General features: G+C 46.7%; 1 protein-coding gene across 1 annotated transcript in view; it reads left to right on the top strand.

Annotated features, from left to right (window-relative positions):
- The window catches only part of LOC145879591 (dual 3',5'-cyclic-AMP and -GMP phosphodiesterase 11A-like), a 32,158-nt gene extending 27,806 nt beyond the window's left edge, over positions 1-4,352 (top strand). The window contains exons 15-20 of the mRNA XM_082975835.1: positions 2,255-2,355; positions 2,507-2,584; positions 2,688-2,751; positions 2,881-2,955; positions 3,626-3,709; positions 3,963-4,352. Coding sequence (XP_082831961.1) covers positions 2,255-2,355; positions 2,507-2,584; positions 2,688-2,751; positions 2,881-2,955; positions 3,626-3,709; positions 3,963-4,352 — 792 coding nt within the window. The remainder of the gene's footprint in view (positions 1-2,254; positions 2,356-2,506; positions 2,585-2,687; positions 2,752-2,880; positions 2,956-3,625; positions 3,710-3,962) is intronic.
- Positions 4,353-26,597: the final 22,245 nt, after the last annotated feature.

Genomic DNA, 26,597 nt, shown 5'->3' with positions numbered 1-26,597 from the left:
ACAGGGTCATAAAATCTTAATATACACTGCTCAAAAAAATAAAGGGAACACTAAAATAACACATCCTAGATCTGAATGAATTAAATAATCTTATTAAATACTTTTTTCTTTACATAGTTGAATGTGCTGACAACAAAATCACACAAAAATAATCAATGGAAATCCAATTTATCAACCCATGGAGGTCTGGATTTGGAGTCACACTCAAAATTAAAGTGGAAAACCACGCTACAGGCTGATCCAACTTTGATGTAATGTCCTTAAAACAAGTCAAAATGAGGCTCAGTAGTGTGTGTGGCCTCCACGTGCCTGTATGACCTCCCTACAATGCCTGGGCATGCTCCTGATGAGGTGGCGGATGGTCTCCTGAGGGATCTCCTCCCAGACCTGGACTAAAGCATCCGCCAACTCCTGGACAGTCTGTGGTGCAACGTGGCGTAGGTGGATGGAGCGAGACATGATGTCCCAGATGTGCTCAATTGAATTCAGGTCTGGGGAACGGGCGGGCCAGTCCATAGCATCAATGCCTTCCTCTTGCAGGAACTGCTGACACACTCCAGCCACATGAGGTCTAGCATTGTCTTGCATTAGGAGGAACCCAGGGCCAACCGCACCAGCATATGGTCTCACAAGGGGTCTGAGGATCTCATCTCGGTACCTAATGGCAGTCAGGCTACCTCTGGCGAGCACATGGAGGGCTGTGCGGCCCCCCCAAAGAAATGCCACCCCACACCATGACTGACCCACCGCCAAACCGGTCATGCTGGAGGATGTTGCAGGCAGCAGAACGTTCTCCACGGCGTCTCCAGACTCTGTCACCTCTGTCACGTGCTCAGTGTGAACCTGCTTTCATCTGTGAAGAGCACAGGGCGCCAGTGGCGAATTTGCCAATCTTGGTGTTCTCTGGCAAATGCCAAACGTCCTGCACGGTGTTGGGCTGTAAGCACAACCCCCCCCCCCCCCCCTTGGATGTCGGGCCCTCATACCACCCTCATGGAGTCTGTTTCTGACCGTTTGAGCAGACACATGCACATTTGTGGCCTGCTGGAGGTCATTTTGCAGTGCTCTGGCAGTGCTCCTCCTGCTCCTCCTTGCACAAAGGCGGAGGTAGCGGTCCTGCTGCTGTGTTGTTGCCCTCCTACGGCCTCCTCCACGTCTCCTGATGTACTGGCCTGTCTCCTGGTAGCGCCTCCATGCTCTGGACACTACGCTGACAGACACAGCAAACCTTCTTGCCACAGCTCGCATTGATGTGCCATCCTGGATGAGCTGCACTACCTGAGCCACTTGTGTGGGTTGTAGACTCCGTTTCATGCTACCACTAGAGTGAAAGCACCGCCAGCATTCAAAAGTGACCAAAACATCAGCCAGGAAGCATAGGAACTGAGAAGTGGTCTGTGGTCACCACCTGCAGAACCACTCCTTTATTGGGGGTGTCTTGCTTATTGCCTATAATTTCCACCTGTTGTCTATTCCATTTGCACAACAGCATGTGAAATGTATTGTCAATCAGTGTTGCTTCCTAAGTGGACAGTTTGATTTCACAGAAGTGTGATTGACTTGGAGTTACATTGTGTTGTTTAAGTGTTGCCTTTATTTTTTTGAGCAGTATATATTTTTTCGCATTTCTTCCAACAGGGTCATAGATTCTTAATATGTATTTTTGTCATGTCTTCCAACAGGGTCATAGATTCTTAATATGTATTTTTGTCATGTCTTCCAACAGGGTTATAATATCACAATATGTATTTTTGTCATATCTTCCAACAGGGTCATAATATCACAATATGTATTTTTGTCATGTCTTCCAACAGGGTTATAATATCACAATATGTATTTTTGTCATGTCTTCCAACAGGGTCATAATATCACAATATGTATTTTTGTCATGTCTTCCAACAGGGTCATAATATCACAATATGTATTTTTGTCATATCTTCCAACAGGGTCATAATATCACAATATGTATTTTTGTCATGTCTTCCAACAGGGTTATAATATCACAATATGTATTTTTGTCATATCTTCCAACAGGGTCATAATATCACAATATGTATTTTTGTCATGTCTTCCAACAGGGTCATAATATCACAATATGTATTTTTGTCATGTCTTCCAACAGGGTCATAATATCACAATATGTATTTTTGTCATGTCTTCCAACAGGGTCATAATATCACAATATGTATTTTTGTCATGTCTTCCAACAGGGTCATAATATCACAATATGTATTTTTGTCATGTCTTCCAACAGGGTCATAATATCTTTGCCAACCTGTGTTCCAAAGAGTACAGTAGTATGATGCAACTGCTGAAACAGGCCATCCTCTCCACTGACCTCACCCTGCACTTCCAGTAAGTCTTCCAACTTCCACATACAGTTGTAGAAGAGATACTTAATAACATAAACAGACCGGCACTCAGGCTACCTCCCATCTGCTTTGCCATTGAACCTCCCTCCTTTTCCTTGTATCCATTTTGTGACTCTATCTGTGCTCCTAAACAGGCGAAGGAGCAAGTTCTTTGACTGTGTTCTCTCTGGAGAGTTCAGCTGGACAGACGAGGCTCACAGAGAACTTCTCAGGTCCTTCCATATTTCTTACTTGTCTATTGAACCATGATCAACAATCTCCTTATGTGGAGACTTGGTTTGGTTCTAAAGAACCTCTGACCCCTGTCATCACCAGGTCTATGCTAATGACAGCATGTGACTTGGGTGCAGTGACCCGCCCCTGGGAGATCTCCAAACAGGTGAAACATTACAAAACTTCTTTCTGTGTCACAAATGGCACCCTAATCCTTGTATAGTGTACTAGTTTTGACTAGGGTCCATAGGGTCATCATTGACATCATTGACATCACTTTGAAATCCCCCTGCAGGTTGCGGAGTTGGTGACCAGTGAGTTTTTCGAGCAAGGTGACAGGGAGAGGTCTGAGCTCAAGTTGACTCCAGCGGTAAGCAGTACACAGTACTACTGTAACACCTCCCTTCAAACTACACTTCCCTTCAAACTACACTTCCTGTTAAACTACACTTCATTTTACAACTTCACTTCCCTTCCAACTACACCTCCCTTCAAAATAAACTTCCCTTCACTACACTTCTCTTCAATGTCAGATCATCAACTTTGATATTAATGCTCCATCCACTACAACCTTGATTCACTTGAGTCCAAACTCCATTAATGCACCTTTCGTCTGCACAGCATTTAGGAAGTAGACTTTTATCTTTCCTTCTGCTGAGCTTCAGTATCTTTCTAACACCATCTGGGTTCCCAAAAGTTAGCCTTGATGTAGGGAGTTCTTTCTTTTGATATTCAACTGTTGGGATGAAATGACTAAAGTTAGTTAAGTGATTAGGAGTGCCTTTCAGGGTTGATGATACTGTAACAGCAGTTTCTCTTCCTGACCCCCCATCCCCCCATCCCATCGTCTCCCCGTCCCCGTCCCCGTCCCCCGTCCCCCCGTCCCCCCGTCCCCCGTCCCCCCGTCCCCCGACCCCCCGTCCCCCGTCCCCCGTCACCCGTCCCCCCCGACCCCCCGTCCCCCGTCCCCCGTCCCCCATCCCCCCGACCCCCGTCTCCCCGTCCCCCGTCCCCCCGTCCCCCTCCGTCTCTCTCTTCAGGCCATCTTTGACCGTAATCGTAAAGACGAGCTGCCTGCCCTGCAGTTGGAGTGGATAGATGGGATCTGTAAGCCCCTCTACCAGGTAACAGACTCACCTGTTCTAAACCCATCTAGTCTGTTTGTTACTGACACTCCAAGTTAAAGGAGAAATCCAGCACAATAAAATCTATGTACAGTACTTTTGTTTAGTCCAGACCTGTATGTTTTCACAGTATGATGTCTTCTGAAATGTCTTTATTTCATCCCTTTTTTCAGTCATCCTGCATGAAATGAGCCTATTTCTGTCTATGATACAGCTCCTTCTAAGTCAGTCTCCCACACTGTCTCCCCTCTAGGCTCTGATGAAGCTAAACGTGAAGCTGAAGCCTATGGTTGATGGGATAGCAGCCAACCGCATGAAGTGGAAGGAGCTGGGCTCATCCTATCAGCAGCACACACACAGAACCGCAGAGACCAATCAGAGTCCTGGCTCTGAGTCAAGACCCAACCCAGAGACCAATCAAAATCCAGACTCCAGTCAGAACTCGCAACTAAAGTTTGGGTCAAATTCAGTATTTGATCAGACGTCAGTTCTCACTACTGAGTCTAGTGGTCATTCAGAGTTTGGGTCAAATTCAGTATTTGATCAGACGTCAGTTCTCACTACTGAGTCTAGTGGTCATCTGGGGTCAGATGGAAGTTTAGGGTCTGGTCAGCTGTCTCAGGGCCAGGGGGCTGAGGTTTGAAGCAAGAGGGAAGGGGAGAGAGAAGGAGGGAGGAGAGAGGGAGGGGGGATTAGGAGATAGGGAGGGGGAGAGAGAAGGAGGGAGAGAGGGGGGATTAGGAGAGAGGGAGGGGGAATTCGGAGAAATGGGAGGGGGAGAGAGAAGGAGGGAGGAGAGAGGGAGGGGGAATTAGGAGAGAGGGAGGGGGAATTAGGAGATAGGAAGGGGGAGAGAGAAGAAGGGAAAGAGAGAGAGGGGGGGAATTAGGAGAGAGGGAGGGGGAATTAGGAGAAATGGGAGGGGGAGAGAGAAGGGAAAGAGAGAGAGGGGGGGAATTAGGAGAGAGGGAGGGGGAATTAGGAGAAATGGGAGGGGGAGAGAGAAGGGAAAGAGAGAGAGGGGGGAATTAGGAGAGAGGGAGGGGGAATTAGGAGAAATGGGAGGGGGAGAGAGGAGGAGAGAGGGAGGGGGAATTAGGAGAGAGGGAGGGGGAATTAGGAGATAGGGAGGGGAGAGAAAAGGAGGGAGGAGAGAGGTAGGGGGAATTAGGAGATAGGGTAGGGAGAGAGAAGAAGGGAGGAGAGAGGGAAGGGGAATTAGGAGATAGGGTGGGGAGAGAGAAGGAGGGAGGAGAGAGGTAGGGGGAATTAGGAGATAGGGAGGGGAGAGAGAAGGAGGGAGGAGAGAGGGAAGGGGAATTAGGAGATAGGGTGGGGGAGAGAGGAGGAGAGAGGGAGGGGGAATTAGGAGATAGGGAGGGGGAGAGAGGAGGAGGGAGGAGAGAGGGAGGGGGAATTAGGAGATAGGGAGGGGGAGAGAGGAGGAGGGAGGAGAGAGGGAGGGGGAATTAGGAGATGGGGAGAGGGAGAGAGGAGGAGGGAGGAGAGAGGGAGGGGGAATTAGGAGATAGGGAGGGGGAGAGAGAAGGAGGGAGGAGAGAGGGGGAATTAGGAGATAGGGAGTGGGAGAGAGGAGGAGGGAGGAGAGAGGGAGGGGGAATTAGGAGATAGGGAGGGGGAATTAGTAGATAGGGAGGGGGAGAGAGGAGGAGGGAGGAGAGAGGGAGGGGGAATTAGGAGATAGGGAGGGGGAATTAGTAGATAGGGAGGGGGAGAGAGGAGGAGGGAGGAGAGAGGGAGGGGGAATTAGGAGATAGGGAGGGGGAGAGAGGAGGAGGGAGGAGAGAGGGAGGGGGAATTAGGAGATAGGGAGGGGGAGGGGGAGAGAGGAGGAGGGAGGAGAGGGAGGGGGAATTAGGAGATAGGGAGGGGGAGAGAGGAGGAGGGGAGGCTGTGTGGTCCTGTAGTGTCTGTACCTCAACCTGATCTAGCTGGGGTATTGAAAAGGTCTGTTTTTTACACTTTGTTTCCACCTTGTAGGACACTTCAGTGGATTACGTGTTGATCTTTATGACATTGTAATTACAAGAACATTGAGTGTGAAACATCCATTCATGTTAGATTGATGCTCACACCTGCGTTGCACTGCTCTTGTGAAATGTAGTAATGCTGTCCACTTGATAAACCTACTGTTTGTTAAAGCTTGAGCATCCATGGACCGGCTTTGAAACCAAAGATGTCCAGTAACCAATGTGTTATGCCTTCATGTACAAGAAATCACTGTGATATCTCTCTTTCTCACTCTCTTTCCCTCTCTGTATCTCCCTCTGTATCTACCCCCTGCCCTCTCTCTCTTTCTCTCTCTGTATCTCTCTCTGTATCTACCCCTGCCCTCTCTCTCTTTCTCTCTCTGTATCTCCCTCTGTATCTACCCCCTGCCCTCTCTCTCTTTCCCTCTCTGTATCTCTCTCTGTATCTACCCCCTGCCCTCTCTCTCTTTCCCTCTCTGTATCTCTCTCTGTATCTACCCCTGCCCTCTCTCTCTTTCTCTCTCTGTATCTCTCTCTGTATCTACCCCCTGCCCTCTCTCTTTTTCCCTCTCTGTATCTCTCTCTGTATCTACCCCCTGCCCTCTCTCTCTTTCCCTCTCTGTATCTCTCTCTGTATCTACCCCCTGCCCTCTCTCTCTTTCCCTCTCTGTATCTCTCTCTGTATCTACCCCCTGCCCTCTCTCTCTTTCCCTCTCTGTATCTCTCTCTATATCTACCCCCTGCCCTCACTCTCTTTCCCTCTCTGTATCTCTCTCTGTATCTACCCCCTGCCCTCTCTCTCTTTCTCTCTCTGTATCTCTCTCTGTATCTACCCCCTGCCCTCTCTCTCTTTCCCTCTCTGTATCTCTCTCTGTATCTACCCCCTGCCCTCTCTCTCTTTCTCTCTCTGTATCTCCCTCTGTATCTACCCCCTGCCCTCTCTCTCTTTCCCTCTCTGTATCTCTCTCTGTATCTACCCCTGCCCTCTCTCTCTTTCTCTCTCTGTATCTCCCTCTGTATCTACCCCCTGCCCTCTCTCTCTTTCCCTCTCTGTATCTCTCTCTGTATCTACCCCCTGCCCTCTCTCTCTGTATCTCCCTCTGTATCTCTCTCTGTATCTACCCCCTGCCCTCTCTCTCTGTATCTCCCTCTGTATCTACCCCCTGCCCTCTCTCTCTTTCCCTCTCTGTATCTCCCTCTGTATCTACCCCCTGCCCTCTCTCTCTTTCCCTCTCTGTATCTCTCTCTGTATCTACCCCCTGCCCTCTCTCTCTGTATCTCTCTCTGTATCTACCCCTGCCCTCTCTCTCTTTCCCTCTCTGTATCTCCCTCTGTATCTACCCCCTGCCCTCTCTCTCTTTCCCTCTCTGTATCTCCCTCTGTATCTACCCCCTGCCCTCTCTCTCTTTCTCTCTCTCTTTCCCTCTCTGTATCTCTCTCTGTATCTACCCCCTGCCCTCTCTCTCTTTCCCTCTCTGTATTTCTCTCTGTATCTACCCCCTGCCCTCTCTCTCTTTCCCTCTCTGTATCTCCCTCTGTATCTACCCCCTGCCCTCTCTCTCTTTCTCTCTCTCTTTCCCTCTCTGTATCTCTCTCTGTATCTACCCCCTGCCCTCTCTCTCTTTCCCTCTCTGTATTTCTCTCTGTATCTACCCCCTGCCCTCTCTCTCTTTCCCTCTCTGTATCTCCCTCTGTATCTACCCCCTGCCCTCTCTCTCTTTCTCTCTCTGTATCTCTCTCTGTATCTACCCCCTGCCCTCTCTCTCTTTCCCTCTCTGTATCTCCCTCTGTATCTACCCCCTGCCCTCTCTCTCTTTCCCTCTCTGTATCTCTCTCTGTAGCTACCCCCTGCCCTCTCTCTCTGTATCTCCCTCTGTATCTACCCCTGCCCTCTCTCTCTTTCCCTCTCTGTATCTCTCTCTGTATCTACCCCCTGCCCTCTCTCTCTTTCTCTCTCTGTATCTCTCTCTGTATCTACCCCCTGCCCTCTCTCTTTCCCTCTCTGTATTTCTCTCTGTATCTACCCCCTGCCCTCTCTCTCTTTCCCTCTCTGTATCTCTCTCTGTATCTACCCCCTGCCCTCTCTCTCTTTCCCTCTCTGTATCTCTCTCTGTATCTACCCCCTGCCCTCTCTCTCTTTCCCTCTCTGTATCTCTCTCTGTATCTACCCCCTGCCCTCTCTCTCTTTCTCTCTCTGTATCTCTCTCTGTATCTACCCCCTGCCCTCTCTCTCTTTCCCTCTCTGTATCTCTCTCTGTATCTACCCCCTGCCCTCTCTCTCTTTCTCTCTCTGTATCTCTCTCTGTATCTACCCCCTGCCCTCTCTCTCTTTCCCTCTCTGTATTTCTCTCTGTATCTACCCCCTGCCCTCTCTCTCTTTCCCTCTCTGTATCTCCCTCTGTATCTACCCCCTGCCCTCTCTCTCTTTCCCTCTCTGTATCTCTCTCTGTATCTACCCCCTGCCCTCTCTCTCTTTCTCTCTCTGTATCTCTCTCTGTATCTACCCCTGCCCTCTCTCTCTTTCCCTCTCTGTATCTCTCTCTGTATCTACCCCCTGCCCTCTCTCTCTGTATCTCTCTCTGTATCTACCCCCTGCCCTCTCTCTCTTTCCCTCTCTGTATCTCTCTCTGTATCTACCCCCTGCCCTCTCTCTCTTTCTCTCTCTGTATCTCTCTCTGTATCTACCCCTGCCCTCTCTCTCTTTCCCTCTCTGTATCTCTCTCTGTATCTACCCCCTGCCCTCTCTCTCTTTCCCTCTCTGTATCTCTCTCTGTATCTACCCCCTGCCCTCTCTCTCTGTATCTCTCTCTGTATCTACCCCCTGCCCTCTCTCTCTGTATCTCTCTCTGTATCTACCCCCTGCCCTCTCTCTCTTTCCCTCTCTGTATCTCCCTCTGTATCTACCCCCTGCCCTCTCTCTCTGTATTTCTCTCTGTATCTACCCCCTGCCCTCTCTCTCTTTCCCTCTCTGTATCTCTCTCTGTATCTACCCCCTGCCCTCTCTCTCTGTATCTCTCTCTGTATCTACCCCCTGCCCCCTCTCTCTTTCCCTCTCTGTATCTCCCTCTGTATCTACCCCCTGCCCTCTCTCTCTTTCCCTCTCTGTATCTCCCTCTGTATCTACCCCCTGCCCTCTCTCTCTGTATCTCTCTCTGTATCTACCCCCTGCCCTCTCTCTCTTTCCCTCTCTGTATCTCCCTCTGTATCTACCCCCTGCCCTCTCTCTCTGTATCTCTCTCTGTATCTCTCTCTGTATCTACCCCCTGCCCTCTCTCTCTTTCCCTCTCTGTATCTCCCTCTGTATCTACCCCCTGCCCTCTCTCTCTTTCCCTCTCTGTATCTCTCTCTGTATCTACCCCCTGCCCTCTCTCTCTTTCCCTCTCTGTATCTCCCTCTGTATCTACCCCCTGCCCTCTCTCTCTGTATCTCTCTCTGTATCTACCCCCTGCCATCTCTCTCTTTCTCTCTCTGTATTTCTCTCTGTATCTACCCCCTGCCCTCTCTCTCTTTCCCTCTCTGTATCTCCCTCTGTATCTACCCCCTGCCCTCTCTCTCTTTCCCTCTCTGTATCTCCCTCTGTATCTACCCCCTGCCCTCTCTCTCTGTATCTCTCTCTGTATCTACCCCCTGCCCTCTCTCTCTGTATCTCTCTCTGTATCTACCCCCTGCCCTCTCTCTCTTTCCCTCTCTGTATCTCCCTCTGTATCTACCCCCTGCCCTCTCTCTCTTTCCCTCTCTGTATCTCCCTCTGTATCTACCCCTGCCCTCTCTCTCTGTATCTCTCTCTGTATCTACCCCCTGCCCTCTCTCTCTTTCCCTCTCTGTATCTCTCTCTGTATCTACCCCTGCCCTCTCTCTCTTTCCCTCTCTGTATCTCTCTCTGTATCTACCCCCTGCACTCTCTCTCTTTCCCTCTCTGTATCTCTCTCTGTATCTACCCCCTGCCCTCTCTCTCTTTCCCTCTCTGTATCTCTCTCTGTATCTACCCCCTGCCCTCTCTCTCTTTCCCTCTCTGTATCTCCCTCTGTATCTACCCCCTGCCCTCTCTCTCTTTCCCTCTCTGTATCTCCCTCTGTATCTACCCCCTGCCCTCTCTCTCTTTCCCTCTCTGTATCTCTCTCTGTATCTACCCCCTGCCCTCTCTCTCTTTCTCTCTCTGTATCTCTCTCTGTATCTACCCCCTGCCCTCTCTCTCTTTCCCTCTCTGTATCTCCCTCTGTATCTACCCCCTGCCCTCTCTCTCTTTCCCTCTCTGTATCTCCCTCTGTATCTACCTCCGACCTCTCTCTCTTTCTCTCTCTCTTTCCCTCTCTGTATCTCCCTCTGTATCTACCCCCGCCCTCTCTATTTCTGTCTCCCTCTATCTATCCTATCGTTTTCCTTAATGAATGTAGATCGGAGCATGATCTTGTTCCTGAATGTTTATGTCAGCTACTTGAGTAGCTGACATGTCTATGCCTGTGTCGCAAATGGCACCCTATACAGAGTATAGTGTGGGACTTTTGAGCTGGTCTAAACTAGTGCACTATATAGGGAATAGGGCACCATTTGTGATGTAGCCTATGACCAACCTTTTGGTTGCATGCGTTTATTGTACATGTTAGTGTACTCAGCCTGTGGCTGAACATTTGCTCTGTTCAATGTGTACATGCATGATATCAATACTGGGTGTGTACACTATATGTGTATGCATTTATTTGTCAAATGTATCTGTAGAGGTGAAGTATGCTGAGGTTTCTACAATCCAAATGTATCTGTAGAGGTGAAGTATGCTGAGGTTTCTACAATCCAAATGTATCTGTAGAGTTGAAGTATGCTGAGGTTTCTACAATCCAAATGTATCTGTAGAGGTGAAGTATGCTGAGGTTTATACAATCCAAATGTATCTGTGGAGGTGAAGTATGCTGAGGTTTCTACAATCCAAATGTATCTGTAGAGTTGAAGTATGCTGAGGTTTCTACAATCCTAATGTATCTGTAGAGTTGAAGTATGCTGAGGTTTCTACAATCCAAATCTATCTGTAGAGGTGAAGTATGCTGAGGTTTATACATTCCAAATGTATCTGTGGAGGTGAAGTATGCTGAGGTTTCTACAATCCAAATGTATCTGTGGAGGTGAAGTATGCTGAGGTTTCTACAATCCAAATGTATCTGTAGAGTTGAAGTATGCTGAGGTTTCTACAATCCAAATGTATCTGTAGAGGTGAAGTATGCTGAGGTTTCTACAATCCAAATTGGACAGCATGCTGATATGTTTGACATGGTCGTTCTGTTGTTGACACTGGACATTGTGTTGATCATTTATTTTTGATGTTCCTGAAACCCTCTTACTCCAAAGTAGTTTTATTCACTGATGAGAGTAGGGAGAGATGTACTGGTGGCGGTGCACTATTGAAAGTTTTACTATACGTACAGATTTAGTTTCCTATTTTAGATAGCAACTCCGTATCAGAATTCAAACGTCCAATATTTTCATATATTATAGTTAAATAAAGGTTAAATAAATAAAATAAATATATATATATATATATATATATATATGGCTCTATATTTATTGTATGGGGGATACACAATTAGCATTTTGCTCACCGTTTCTACATTCTGCACTAATACTTAAATGAAAGATTGAGAGAATTTGTGCAATGGAAAGGTTCAATAGAATTTATGTCTGTCTTCCTCAGGTGGTTTTGTAAATTATTAAAAAGCACTGGCATGCCAAAAGATTTCTTTCTGTGGTTTGTGTTGAAAATTGTGAAGTATATTATTTATTTAATGCGTTAGGGTTAGGGTTATTTTATGCAGTAGGGCATAAACAATGATCCCAATGAAACTACACAGTTACAGAATATCAGGGTATTATCAAATAGACAAAATCCACAAGAATCTTACTGTAGGGTGAATTCAGAAAGAGTGGGACATCATATAAACTGAGACAGCTTAATCCTGACTCGTTAATCCAGACAGGTTAGATAAACTGGGACAGCTTAATCCTGACTCATTAATCCTGACAGGTTAGATAAACTGGGACAGCTTAATCCTGACTCGTTAATCCTGACAGGTTAGATAAACTGGGACTGCTTAATCCTGACTCGTTAATCCTGACAGGTTAGATAAACTGGGACTGCTTAATCCTTACTCGTTAATCCTGACAGGTTAGATAAACTGGGACAGCTTAATCCTGACTCGTTAATCCTGACAGGTTAGATAAACTGGGACTGCTTAATCCTGACTCGTTAATCCTGACAGGTTAGATAAACTGGGACTGCTTAATCCTGACTCGTTAATCCTGACAGGTTAGATAAACTGGGACTGCTTAATCCTGACTCGTTAATCCTGACAGGTTAGATAAACTGGGACAGCTTAATCTTGACTCGTTAATCCTGACAGGTTAGATAAACTGGGACAGCTTAATCCTGACTCGTTAATCCTGACAGGTTAGATAAACTGGGACAGCTTAATCCTTACTCGTTTATTTCTTGGTCTGAAAAGAGAAAATCAGAACTACTAAGCCCTTACAGAGAAACCACATGATCAAAATCACGTCATTGGTATGACATATTAGAGGGGGACGGAGCAAGCTTTAAACAGGAAGGAGGGATGGGCAAAACTTACAAAATACAATTACAAAATACCACAAGAATCAATGTATCAAAATGTAGTTGAATTGTCATTGGGGTATAATTCAGACTAATAATGGTGTCCCAGTTTATCTAACCTGCTGTCCCAATCTACCAAATGCAAACTGAAAATAGGATTTGGACTCAGTGTACACAAATGTGTGTGTCATGCCTCCTATGAACATATCAACATTTGTTTTTTGTGTGTGATTAGGAAACATCTTGAGGATTTTAGAAATGTATCATGTGTTAGGGTAATATGTTGGATAGATGTCTAAAAGGTCATAGACTTCACCCTACATCTACAGTCAGAACCAGAGGCATGTATTTAGAAAGGTCACAGACTTCACCCTACATCTACAGTCAGAACCAGAGGCATGTATTTAGAAAGGTCACAGACTTCACCCTACATCTACAGTCAGAACCAGAGGCATGTACTTAGAAAGGTCACAGACTTCACCCTACATCTACAGTCAGAACCAGAGGCATGTACTTAGAAAGGTCACAGACTTCACCCTACATCTACAGTCAGAACCAGAGGCATGTACTTAGAAAGGTCACAGACTTCCCCCTACATCTACAGTCAGAACCAGAGGCATGTATTTAGAAAGGTCACAGACTTCCCCCTACATCTACAGTCAGAACCAGAGGCATGTACTTAGAAAGGTCACAGACTTCACCCTACATCTACAGTCAGAACCAGAGGCATGTATTTAGAAAGGTCACAGACTTCACCCTACATCTACAGTCAGAACCAGAGGCATGTATTTAGAAAGGTCACAGACTTCACCCTACATCTACAGTCAGAACCAGAGGCATGTACTTAGAAAGGTCACAGACTTCACCCTACATCTACAGTCAGAACCAGAGGCATGTACTTAGAAAGGTCACAGACTTCACCCTACATCTACAGTCAGAACCAGAGGCATGTACTTAGAAAGGTCACAGACTTCACCCTACATCTACAGTCAGAACCAGAGGCATGTATTTAGAAAGGTCACAGACTTCCCCCTACATCTACAGTCAGAACCAGAGGCATGTACTTAGAAAGGTCACAGACTTCACCCTACATCTACAGTCAGAACCAGAGGCATGTACTTAGAAAGGTCACAGACTTCCCCCTACATCTACAGTCAGAACCAGAGGCATGTATTTAGAAAGGTCACAGACGTCACCCTACATCTACAGTCAGAACCAGAGGCATGTACTTAGAAAGGTCACAGACTTCACCCTACATCTACAGTCAGAACCAGAGGCATGTATTTAGAAAGGTCACAGACGTCACCCTACATCTACAGTCAGAACCAGAGGCATGTATTTAGAAAGGTCACAGACTTCACCCTACATCTACAGTCAGAACCAGAGGCATGTACTTAGAAAGGTCACAGACTTCACCCTACATCTACAGTCAGAACCAGAGGCATGTATTTAGAAAGGTCACAGACGTCACCCTACATCTACAGTCAGAACCAGAGGCATGTATTTAGAAAGGTCACAGACTTCACCCTACATCTACAGTCAGAACCAGAGGCATGTACTTAGAAAGGTCACAGACGTCACCCTACATCTACAGTCAGAACCAGAGGCATGTACTTAGAAAGGTAACAGACGTCACCCTACATCTACAGTCAGAACCAGAGGCATGTATTTAGAAAGGTCACAGACTTCACCCTACATCTACAGTCAGAACCAGAGGCATGTACTTAGAAAGTTGGGCCAATATGTTTTCTTTCTGAACGTTCAGAGAGCCCCACTTTCTCCTCCATAGCCATTGCTAAGTGATAATTTACACTTCCTTGTGCTGTATATTTCTGATAGTTTTCAGAACACCACAACACAGTACCGACTTGGATACACATGATGCCAAATTGTTGTCTGTTTGTTTTATTCAATTACAAAACTACATTTAAGAAAAGTATAACATGTCTAAAGATGACTTTTCAACATTGCCTGCTCCCTAGAGTTCTCACTACTTAGAAACACTTCATATTGTGCTTCCGTCATGTCCCTTTTCATGACTATGCTAGCAGCCACTTGAGCGAGTGAGTGCTAGCTAGCCTGTTGGGGATAGGGGGCAGTATTTGCACGGCCGGATAAAAAACGTACCCGATTTAATCTGGTTACTACTCCTGCCCAGTAACTAGAATATGCATATAATTGGTTGATTTGGATAGAAAACACCCTAAAGTTTCTAAAACTGTTTGAATGGTGTCTGTGAGTATAACAGAACTCATATGGCAGGCCAAAACCTGAGAAGATTCCAAACAGGAAGCGCCCTCTCTGACCATTTCTTGGCCTTCTTTGTCATCTCTATCCAAAACAAAGGATCTCTGCTGTAACGTGACATTTTCTAAGGCTCCCATAGGCTCTCAGAAGGCGCCAGAACGTTGAATGATGACTCTCCAGTCTCTGACTGAAAAACAGTAGCGCATTTGGTAAGTGGTCGATCTGAGAACAATGAGACGGGCGCGCGTGCACGTGAAGAGTCCATTTTACTTTCTCTGTCTTTGAACGAAAACAACGACTCCCGGTCAGAATATTAAAAATTGATTTTAAACAGCGTTTGACATGCTTTGAAGTACGGTAATGGAATATTTTGAAATTTTTTGTCACGAAACGCGCCGGGCGCGTCACCCTTCTTTACCCTTCGGATAGTGTCTTGAACGCACAAACAAAACGCCGCTATTTGGATATAACTATGGATTATTTGGAACCAAACCAACATTTGTTGTTTAATTAAGTAGAAGTCCTGGGAGTGCATTCTGACGAAGAACAGCAAAGGTAATCCAATTTTTCTTATAGTAAATCTGAGTTTGGTGAGTACCAAACTTGGTGGGTGTCAAAATAGCTAGCCTGTGATGGCTGGGCTATCTACTCAGAATATTGCAAAATGTGCTTTCACCGAAAAGCTATTTTAAAATCGGACACCGCGATTGCATAAAGGAGTTCTGTATCTATAATTCTTAAAATAATTGTTATGTTTTTTGTGAACGTTTATCGTGAGTAATTTAGTAAATTCACCGGAAGTGTTCGGTGGGAATGCTAGTCACATGCTAATGTAAAAAGCTGGTTTTTGATATAAATATGAACTTGATTGAACAAAACATGCATGTATTGTATAACATAATGTCCTAGGAGTGTCATCTGATGAAGATCATCAAAGGTTAGTGCTGCATTTAGCTGTGGTTTTGGTTTTTGTGACATTATATGCTAGCTTGAAAAATGGGTGTCTGATTATTTCTGGCTGGGTACTCTGCTGACATAATCTAATGTTTTGCTTTCGTTGTAAAGCCTTTTTGATATCGGACAGTGTGGTTAGATTAACGAGAGTCTTGTCTTTAAAATGGTGTAAAATAGTCATATGTTTGAGAAATTGAAGTAATAGCATTTCTAAGGTATTTGAATATCGCGCCACGGGATTCCACTGGCTGTTGACTAGGGTGGGACGCAAACGTCCCACCTAGCCCAGAGAGGCTAGCTACCTACTGGAACATTAATAAGCTAGCCAAGACCAACAACACAAACAAACTGACTACAGCATACAGCTACAAGTAGTGAGTGGAGTTACAAACAGACTGTACTAAACATTTACATTTACATTTAAGTAATTTAGCAGACGCTCTTATCTAGAGCGACTTACAAATTGGTGCATTCACCTTATGATATCCAGTGGAACAACCACTTTACAATAGTGCATCTAAATCTTTTAAGGGGGGGGGGGGGGGGTTAGAAGGATTACTTTATCCTATCCTAGGTATTCCTTAAAGAGGTGGGGTTTCAGGTGTCTCCGGAAGGTGGTGATTGACTCCGCTGTCCTGGCGTCGTGAGGGAGCTTGTTCCACCATTGGGGTGCCAGAGCAGCGAACAGTTTTGACTGGGCTGAGCGGGAACTGTGCTTCCTCAGAGGTAGGGGGGCCAGCAGGCCAGAGGTGGATGAACGCAGTGCCCTTGTTTGGGTGTAGGGCCTGATCAGAGCCTGAAGGTATGGAGGTGCCGTTCCCTTCACAGCTCCGTAGGCAATCACCATGGTCTTGTAGCGGATGCGAGCTTCAACTGGAAGCCAGTGGAGAGAGCGGAGGAGCGGGGTGACGTGAGAGAACTTGGGAAGGTTGAACACCAGACGGGCTGCGGCGTTCTGGATGAGTTGTAGGGGTTTAATGGCACAGGCAGGGAGCCCAGCCAACAGCGAGTTGCAGTAATCCAGACGGGAGATGACAAGTGCCTGGATTAGGACCTGCGCCGCTTCCTGTGTGAGGCAGGGTCGTACTCTGCGAATGTTGTAGAGCATGAACCTACAGGATCGGGTCACCGCCTTGATGTTAGTGGAGAACGACAGGGTGTTGTCCAGGATCACGCCAACGTTCTTAGCACTCTGGGAGGAGGACACAAGGGAGTTGTCAACCGTGATGGCGAGATCATGGAACGGGCAGTCCTTCCCCGGGAGGAAGAGCAGCTCCGTCTTGCCGAGGTTCAGCTTGAGGTGGTGATCCGTCATCCACACTGATATGTCTGACAGACATGCAGAGATGCAATTCGCCGCCTGGTTATCAGAAGGGGGAAAGGAGAAGATTAATTGTGTGTCGTCTGCATAGCAATGATAGGAGAGACCATGTGAGGATATGACAGAGCCAAGTGACTTGGTGTATAGCGAGAATAGGAGAGGGCCTAGAACAGAGCCCTGGGGGACACCAGTGGTGAGAGCGCATGGTGCGGAGACAGATTCTCGCCACGCCACCTGGTAGGAGCGACCTGTCAGGTAGGACGCAATCCAAGCGTGGGCCGCGCCGGAGATGCCCAACTCGGAGGGGGTGGAGAGGAGGATCTGATGGTTCACAGTATCAAAGGCAGCAGATAGGTCTAGAAGGATGAGAGCAGAGGAGAGAGAGTTAGCTTTAGCAGTGCGGAGAGCCTCCGTGACACAGAGAAGAGCAGTCTCAGTTGAATGCCCAGTCTTGAAACCTGACTGATTAGGATCAAGAAGGTCATTCTGAGAGAGATAGCAGGAGAGCTGGCCAAGGACGGCACGTTCAAGAGTTTTGGAGAGAAAAGAAAGAAGGGATACTGGTCTGTAGTTGTTGACATCGGAGGGATCGAGTGTAGGTTTTTTCAGAAGGGGTGCAACTCTCGCTCTCTTGAAGACGGAAGGGACGTAGCCAGCGGTCAAGGATGAGTTGATGAGTGAGGTGAGGAAGGGGAGAAGGTCTCCGGAAATGGTCTGGAGAAGAGAGGAGGGGATAGGGTCAAGTGGGCAGGTTGTTGGGCGGCCGGCCGTCACAAGACGCGAGATTTCATCTGGAGAGAGAGGGGAGAAAGAGGTCAAAGCACAGGGTAGGGCAGTGTGAGCAGGACCAGCGGTGTCGTTTGACTTAGCAAACGAGGATCGGATATCGTCAACCTTCTTTTCAAAATGGTTGACGAAGTCATCCGCAGAGAGGGAGGGGGGGGGGGGGGGAGGAGGATTCAGGAGGGAGGAGCAAAGAGCTTCCTAGGGTTAGAGGCAGATGCTTGGAATTTAGAGTGGTAGAAAGTGGCTTTAGCAACAGAGACAGAAGAGGAGAATGTAGAGAGGAGGGAGTGAAAGGATGCCAGGTCCGCAGGGAGGCGAGTTTTCCTCCATTTCCGCTCGGCTGCCCGGAGCCCTGTTCTTTGAGCTCGTAGTGAGTCGTCGAGCCACGGAGCAGGAGGGGAGGACCGAGCCGGCCTGGAGGATAGGGGACAGAGAAAATCAAAGGATGCAGAAAGGGAGGAGAGGAGGGTTGAGGAGGCAGAATCAGGAGATTGGTTGGAGAAGGTTTGAGCAGAGGGAAGAGATGATAGGATGGAAGAGGAGAGAGTAGCGGGAGAGAGAGAGCGAAGGTTGGGACGGCGCAATACCATCCGAGTAGGTGCAGAGTGAGAAGTGTTGGATGAGAGCAAGAGGGAAAAGGATACAAGGTAGTGGTCAGAGATTTGGAGGGGAGTTGCAATGAGATTAGTGGAAGAACAGCATCTAGTAAAGATGAGGTCAAGCGTATTGCCTGCCTTGTGAGTAGGGGGGGGGAAGGTGAGAGGGTGAGGTCAAAAGAGGAGAGGAGTGGAAAGAAGGAGGCAGAGAGGAATGAGTCAAATGTAGACGTGGGGAGGTTAAAGTCACCCAGAACTGTGAGAGGTGAGCCATCCTCAGGAAAAAAACAAGTTAAATGACTTACCTGTGATGAAATGTTTCCCACACACATGGCTATGTGTAGTCTACTTGGACACAAGGTCCCCAGACATCCCACTCTCCCACACCGAATAGCCTGAAGCCACAGGGCTCTTCTTGCAGGCTCTGTTTCCCTACAGAGGGAGCATTGCGAACCGTAGGTTGAGGTTTTTGACCTGGCTACACGTACATTGAACAACACAGCAGCTTTTCAGCATGTTTTTTTATTTCTGTATTACCAAAAAAATCTCTTTTACAATGGAGGTCAATAGGAAGAACGTTGGACTATGGCTCTGCCCAGAACTAAGAACACACAACGGACAATTCATGGAATTAACATCGATAGGACATTTCCATGGTAATTTGGAATGTTCTATCAGCTGATGCTGGTTTCCATGGTAATATAGAATGTTCGTTCAAATGATGCAAAGTAACTGATGTGGCTCATAGAATGTATTTTTTTGAAATGTCAGTTGAGTTGACACAACAAATCACAGCATAGATTGAGTGGAACACCTGCTATTGCTTCTTGCTGTGCTCCTGATAACACTCACAATGGCTGCCAGTCCACCAATAATGGCGTATTCATTTGAATGGGGAGGGCCGTTCTACTCTTTCTAATTCTGTTATTTGACATTTGACCATGGAAGGAGGACCACGCAAAGGATCCGCCAAGTGGTGGTTCTGCTATTGTTTTCTGTGCTGTGCCTCCCTTGATGTGTACGACGGCCCAATCATCTTTAATGGAAGACTGCGATCAGACAATGAAAATCCAGAGTTTATTGAGGACCTGCACAACATTGTTGACAAGAGAGACTCTGAAACAGATGGCCATAGTTGGTCTGATACAAGAGGATCAGCCATAGAAGTAGTGGACCAAGAAATTACTGCAAACATTGACTGCACAGGTTCAATATCTGTTCAGTCATGGAACATGGAACAGGCCATCCTGTCCTCGGACAAGGAGGAACTAGACACAGACCAGGAAGAGAAAGAGAGAGACTCCTCCCCTTGCTTGATAGTCCCGCCCACTGCCCCTCTGGGCATCACCTACATTCCTGTAATGCTTTACGACCTGGAACAAGAGCAACAGGAGGAGGGAGAGGAGGAGGAGAAGGAGGAGGAGAGCCAGGGAGAGAGGGAGCAGGTAGAGGAGAGTGGTGAGGAGACCAACTTCCCTGCTGCTGGTCAGGAGTGAACTGCTAGAGGACGACATCGGTGGGCCTCAGTGCTCTCTGCTGGTCAGTGGATGTACTGTAGAATAGGGCTCTGGTCAAAGGTAGTGCACTATGTGGGGAATGGGCAGCCATTTGGGACACAGTCGTGTCCTGTCCTGTAGTGTCAGAGGATATAATTTTGTGTTGCTTGTGTTGATAATGATTGGCCTTTTCTGCAATCTCATTAGTAAAACATGTCTTCCTCTTTGCAGGTGAGACACCTCAAGGTGGAGCTTCATTTCATGGATTAAAATATGTATTCTGTAGTAAACATGATCTGTTTTGTTGACTGGTGTGTGTTTGTATTCTTGGTTGTCTATGAGAGCTACCTGAAGAGTTCTAACTCAAGCTGAAGACCAGAAACATGGTCATGCAATGTTCTAAAAGCTGGAAATATGAAGGAAAGGAATATATTTCCCCCTCCTACAGCCATACAGCACAGTATGTGCAGAACAGTGTTGCATAGACATACTGGTATAATGGAACAGGACTAAATAAACAAAGTTCTCCATATCACACCAACAAGTTCTCGATATCAAACCACAGAGTTCTCCATATCACACCACAGAGTTCTCCATATCACACCTCAGTGTTCTCCGTATCACACCACAGAGTTCTCCATATCACACCTCAGAGTTCTCCATATCACACCTCAGTGTTCTCCATATTACACCACAGTGTTCTCCATATCACACCACAGAGTTCTCCATATCACACCACAGAGTTCTCCATATCACACCTCAGTGTTCTCCATATCACACCTCAGAGTTCTCCATATCACACCACAGAGTTCTCCATATCACACCTCAGTGTTCTCCATATCACACCACAGAGTTCTCCATATCACACCACAGAGTTCTCCATATCACACCACAGAGTTCTCCATATCACACCTCAGAGTTCTCCATATCACACCTCAGTGTTCTCCATATCACACCACAGAGTTCTCCATATCACACCACAGAGTTCTCCATATCACACCTCAGAGTTCTCCATGTCACACCTCAGAGTTCTCCATATCACACCTCAGAGTTCTCCATATCACACCACAGAGTTCTCCATATCACACCACAGAGTTCTCCATATCACACCACAGAGTTCCCCATATCCCAGCACAGGTACTGTATAGGCTACACCAGATGATGTATACAGTCTCAGAGAGCCATGCACCATAAAGAATTTTTGCACAAGGTAAGACTACAAATGGCAACAGGACCAACAGAAACCATATTGTACTGAATGTGAGAGAAGAGATGTTTCCATATTCATATAGTCTAACTATATCCCCTGTTCCAGCTCTGTGAAGGGTTGTCGAGAGTGTTTGATGTTGCTTTCAATTAATGAGGTTGAGAGGTGAAACAGCTGTGTGAGGCTTAGAACTGGTTCCACACACACACACACACACACACACACACACACACACACACACACACACACACACACACACACACACACACACACACACACACACACACACACACACACACACACACACACACACACACACACACACACACACACACACACACACACACACACACACACAGCTAGGCAGGCAGTCAGTCAGCACAGCCACACTGTAACTATAGCCAGAGCCGGTCTGTAATCTATAATTTAACAGGGATTGAGTTTATTCTCAAATCCACTGAACAGAGGAGAACAGGAAGGAGAGGAAGGGGGCGCCGAGGGGAGGGGAGGCCCTCCAACCTCATTGTGGTTACGGGGCCTGACTATACAGTAGTCTTTGATCTCTCTCTCGCTCTCTCTCTCTCTCTATCATTCTGTCATGCTCTCGTTCTCTATTCTTCTCTCTCTCTGTCTCTTTCACTTGCTTACTCGCTCCTTATTCGTTCTCCTTCCCTCTCCTCCTCTCTCTCTCCTCCTCTCTCTCTCTTTCTCTCTCTTTATTCCTTCTTTCTCTCTCCAACTGTTTGTTTATGATGACAGAATCCTAGTTACAAGACCACAACAAGCTTCCATTACGAAACTCTGATTTGGGTATTATAAACAGCTTTGTATGCAGAATCTGAAAGGCAAACTGAAACTAGAAGCTCACTACCCTCTGCTAACCTGTGTGAATCAGTCAGTCATATGTAATAAAGGCTATTTGTATGATAATAACAATCATAACACCAGAGTGTAATTTCTGGGGAAATAGAACCCCAGCAGGACATCTAGGAACAGGAAACAATCTAAATTCATTTTTTGGAAACTACACTCTGCCAGTAAACCCATGCAAATGCAATGCACAGTAAGTAGCCTGTTTACATGAATGTATGCACACCCTCATTACAACATACTGTACCAGCCCAGGGGACAGCTTCATTCACTTCATGATTATTACTCATTTATGTTGTACTGCACTTTGAAATCAGAATGATGTTATCGTTTCATAATGATAGCAATGTAAATAGCAGCACAAGGGAACATTATACTTCTATACTACTCTATACTACACTATACTACACTATACTATGCTATACTACACTATACTACACTACACCACACTATACTACTCTATACCACACTATACTACTCTATACTACACTATATTATACTACGCTATACTACACCATACTATACTACACTACACTTCTATACTACTCTATACTACACTATACTACACTATACCACACTATACTATGCTATACTACACTATACTACTCTATACCACACTATTCTACACTATACTATGCTATACTACACTATGCCACACTATACTACTCTATACTACACAATACTACACTATACTACGCTACCCACCAATTCTAAATACAATTATGACTGTATAAATCAACCTGGACTCAGGAGTAGCAGTAACATAGTAAATGTACATCTGTCTCCATTCATTTTTTAATTTTTTTTATTTAACCTTTATTTAACTAGGCAAGTCAGTTAAGAACAAATTCTTATTTACAATGACGGCCTAGGAACAGTGGGTTAACTGCCTTGTTCAGGGGCAGAACAACAGATTAAAAAAAAAATCCTTGTCTACTCGGGGATTCAATCTAGCAACCTTTCGGTTACTGGCCCAATGCTCTCACCACTAGGCTACCTGCCGCCCATCATTTAGTATGATATGTTATGTTTCGTTTGCATTAATTTGTGGATGTCCATCATCTATTTCGTATATGATATGTTATGAATTGGCTAGGTGGCTAACGCTAAAGTTATCTAGGGGAATAACGTTAGCTAGGCTAGAAATTAGGGGTTAAGGTTAGGGTTAAGGTTAGGGTAAGGCTTAGGGCTAGCTAAAATGCAAAGTAGTTGCAAAGTAGCTAAAAATAAGTAAGTAGTAAGCAAATTAGCTAAAGTTGTCCATGATGAGATTCTAACACGCAACCTTTGGGTTGATGGACGTTCTTGTTATACACCCACCCATCTACCCATCCACGTCCCTTCCCGTCAACATCAACAGACCTGAACCAGCCAGTCTGAACTGTTCAGTCAACATCCACAGACCTGAACCAGCCAGTGTGAACTGTTCAGTCAACATCAACAGATCTGAACCAGCCAGTGTGAACTGTTCAGTCAACATCAACAGATCTGAACCAGCCAGTGTGAACTGTTCAGTCAACATCCACAGATCTGAGCCAGCCAGTGTGAACTGTTCAGTCAACATCCACAGATCTGAACCAGCCATTGTGAACTGTTCAGTCAACATCCACAGATCTGAGCCAGCTAGTCTTTAGAGGTGATGAAGGTTGACCCCTGATCAGTCAACACCCACAGGTCTGAGCTAGCTAGTCTTTAGAGGTGATGGAGGTTGACCCCTGTTCAGTCAACACCCACAGGTCTGAGCCAGCCAGTATTTAGAGGTGATGGAGGTTGACCCCTGTTCAGTCAACACCCACAGGTCTGAGCCAGCCAGTCTTCAGAGGTGATGGAGGTTGACCCCTGTTCAGTCAACACCCACAGGTCTGAGCCAGCTAGTCTTTAGAGGTGATGAAGGTTGACCCCTGATCAGTCAACACCCACAGGTCTGAGCCAGCTAGTCTTTAGAGGTGATGAAGGTTGACCCCTGATCAGTCAACACCCACAGGTCTGAGCCAGCCAGTCTTTAGAGGTGATGGAGGTTGACCCCTATTCAGTCAACACCCACAGGTCTGAGCCAGCCAGTCTTTAGAGGTGGTGGAGGTTGACCCCTTCTCAGTCAACACCCACAAGTCTGAGCCAGCCAGTCTTTCGAGGTGATGTAGGTTGACCCCTGATCAGTCAACACCCACAGGTCTGAGCCAGCCAGTCTTTAGAGGTGATGGAGGTTGACCCCTGTTCAGTCAACACCCACAGGTCTGAGCCAGCCAGTATTTAGAGGTGATGAAGGTTGACCCCTGTTCAGTCAACACCCACAGGTCTGAGCCAGCCAGTCTTTAGAGGTGATGGAGGTTGACCCCTCTGTCACTTTGAGCTATACTGGGTATTAACCTCATGCATTAGCCTTTAGGTGAAACAGACCAGGAGGCACACATGAGGGCTGAGTTCAGCAGAGAGAGGAGGGCTGCGTCCCAAATGGCTGACCCTTTTCCCTATATAGTACACTATACCCTATGGGCCCTGGTCAAAAGTAGTGCACTATAAAGGGAATAGGGTGCCGTTTGTATTGTAACCCAGGTCTACATCTGTCTGTTCTGCCTCATGAATACATTCTTCTTCAGTATCCTTTGACCCAAAGACATGTACTATCAGATGCATGTATATTATATGGCTCTGTGTACGACTTTATGACACCATAGTGAGGTCTTTGTAGGGCTGTGTAGCAGGTCACCAGAACATTAATATTCAGGATAACTCCCATGCTTACTCTGAGTGGATGATACATCTGATCGAGGGACGCCTCCTAAATGGCACCGTATTCCCTATATTTTTCACTACTTTTACGCATCCCAGACTTCATTAGATTGACATGAATTAGCCAGGCTATCCACTGTTGGACAGGTCTAGACAGGAAGACAGGACGAGATAGGAAGGCTGGACTAGATAGGAAGGCTGAACTATATAGGAAGGCAAGACTAGAAGACAGGACTAAAATACAGGACTAGATAGGAAGACAGGACTAGATAGGAAGAGGACTAGATAGGAAGACAGGACTAGATAGGAAGACAGGACTAGACAGGACTAGATAGGAAGGCAGAACTAAAATACAGGACTAGATAGGAAGACAGGACTTGATATTAAGACAGGACTAGACAAAAGACAGGACTCAGATTTAAACTGAACCACACAGGACCAAAAACAACAGAAAACAACAACATGATGGACTATGACAACACGGCTGCCCTCCTCTGCTTTTGCAACAGGTGTCACTGTGCTTGATAAAGAGTATGGCTTCCTTCCCTATGTACCCTGTCCCTTACCAGGATCGAACTAGGGATTCTCTGCCTCGCAAACACACAGGACTGCCCGCACGGAAACATTGTAGCCAATTCAACTATAGAAAAGGTACCAATTCAGTGGAGAGATTTCACGCTGGGGAGTGAGGTTACGAAGCGAACTCTGTTACACTGGCTGTGGTGATCGAACCTGGTGGTGATGATGAAGCCCTGGTTGGGATCTGGTTGATGTAACCTGGTGGTGATGATGTAACCTGGTGGTGATGATGAAGCCCTGGTTGGGATCTGGTTGATGTAACCTGGTGGTGGTGATGTAACCTGGTGATGATGATGTCCTGGTTGGGATCTGGTTGATGTAACCTGGTGGTGATGATGATGTCCTGGTTGGGATCTGGTTGATGTAACCTGGTGGTGGTGATGATGTCCTGGTTGGGATCTGGTTGATGTAACCTGGTGGTGGTGATGATGTCCTGGTTGGGATCTGGTTGATGTAACCTGGCGGTGGTGATGATGTCCTGGTTGGGATCTGGTTGATGTAACCTGGTGGTGGTGATGTAACCTGGTGGTGGTGATGATGTCCTGGTTGGGATCTGGTTGATGTAACCTGGTGGTGGTGATGTAACCTGGTGGTGGTGATGTAACCTGGTGGTGATGATGATGTCCTGGTTGGGATCTGGTTGATGTAACCTGGTGGTGGTGATGTAACCTGGTGGTGGTGATGTAACCTGGTGGTGATGATGTCCTGGTTGGGATCTGGTTGATGTAACCTGGTGGTGGTGATGATGTCCTGGTTGGGATCTGGTTGATGTAACCTGGTGGTGGTGATGTAACCTGGTGGTGGTGATGATGTCCTGGTTGGGATCTGATTGATGTAACCTGGTGGTGGTGATGATGTCCTGGTTGGGATCTGGTTGATGTAACCTGGTGGTGGTTGATGTAACCTGGTGGTGGTGATGATGTCCTGGTTGGGATCTGGTTGATGTAACCTGGTGGTGGTGATGATGTCCTGGTTGGGATCTGGTTGATGTAACCTGGTGGTGATGATGATGTCCTGGTTGGGATCTGGTTGATGTAACCTGGTGGTGGTGATGATGTCCTGGTTGGGATCTGATTGATGGAACCTGGTGGTGGTGATGTAACCTGGTGGTGATGATGATGTCCTGGTTGGGATCTGATTGATGTAACCTGGTGGTGATGATGATGTCCTGGTTGGGATCTGGTTGATGTAACCTGGTGGTGGTGATGATGTCCTGGTTGGGATCTGGTTGATGTAACCTGGCGGTGGTGATGATGTCCTGGTTGGGATCTGGTTGATGTAACCTGGTGGTGGTGATGTAACCTGGTGGTGGTGATGATGTCCTGGTTGGGATCTGGTTGATGTAACCTGGTGGTGGTGATGTAACCTGGTGGTGGTGATGATGTCCTGGTTGGGATCTGGTTGATGTAACCTGGTGGTGGTGATGATGTCCTGGTTGGGATCTGGTTGATGTAACCTGGTGGTGATGATGATGTCCTGGTTGGGATCTGGTTGATGTAACCTGGTGGTGGTGATG

Source organism: Salmo salar, chromosome 05 (assembly GCF_965601325.2).
Source record: "Salmo salar chromosome 05, fSalSal1, whole genome shotgun sequence".
In the NCBI taxonomy this organism is placed as follows: domain Eukaryota; kingdom Metazoa; phylum Chordata; class Actinopteri; order Salmoniformes; family Salmonidae; genus Salmo; species Salmo salar.
This window is presented reverse-complemented; position numbering and strand designations above follow the sequence as displayed.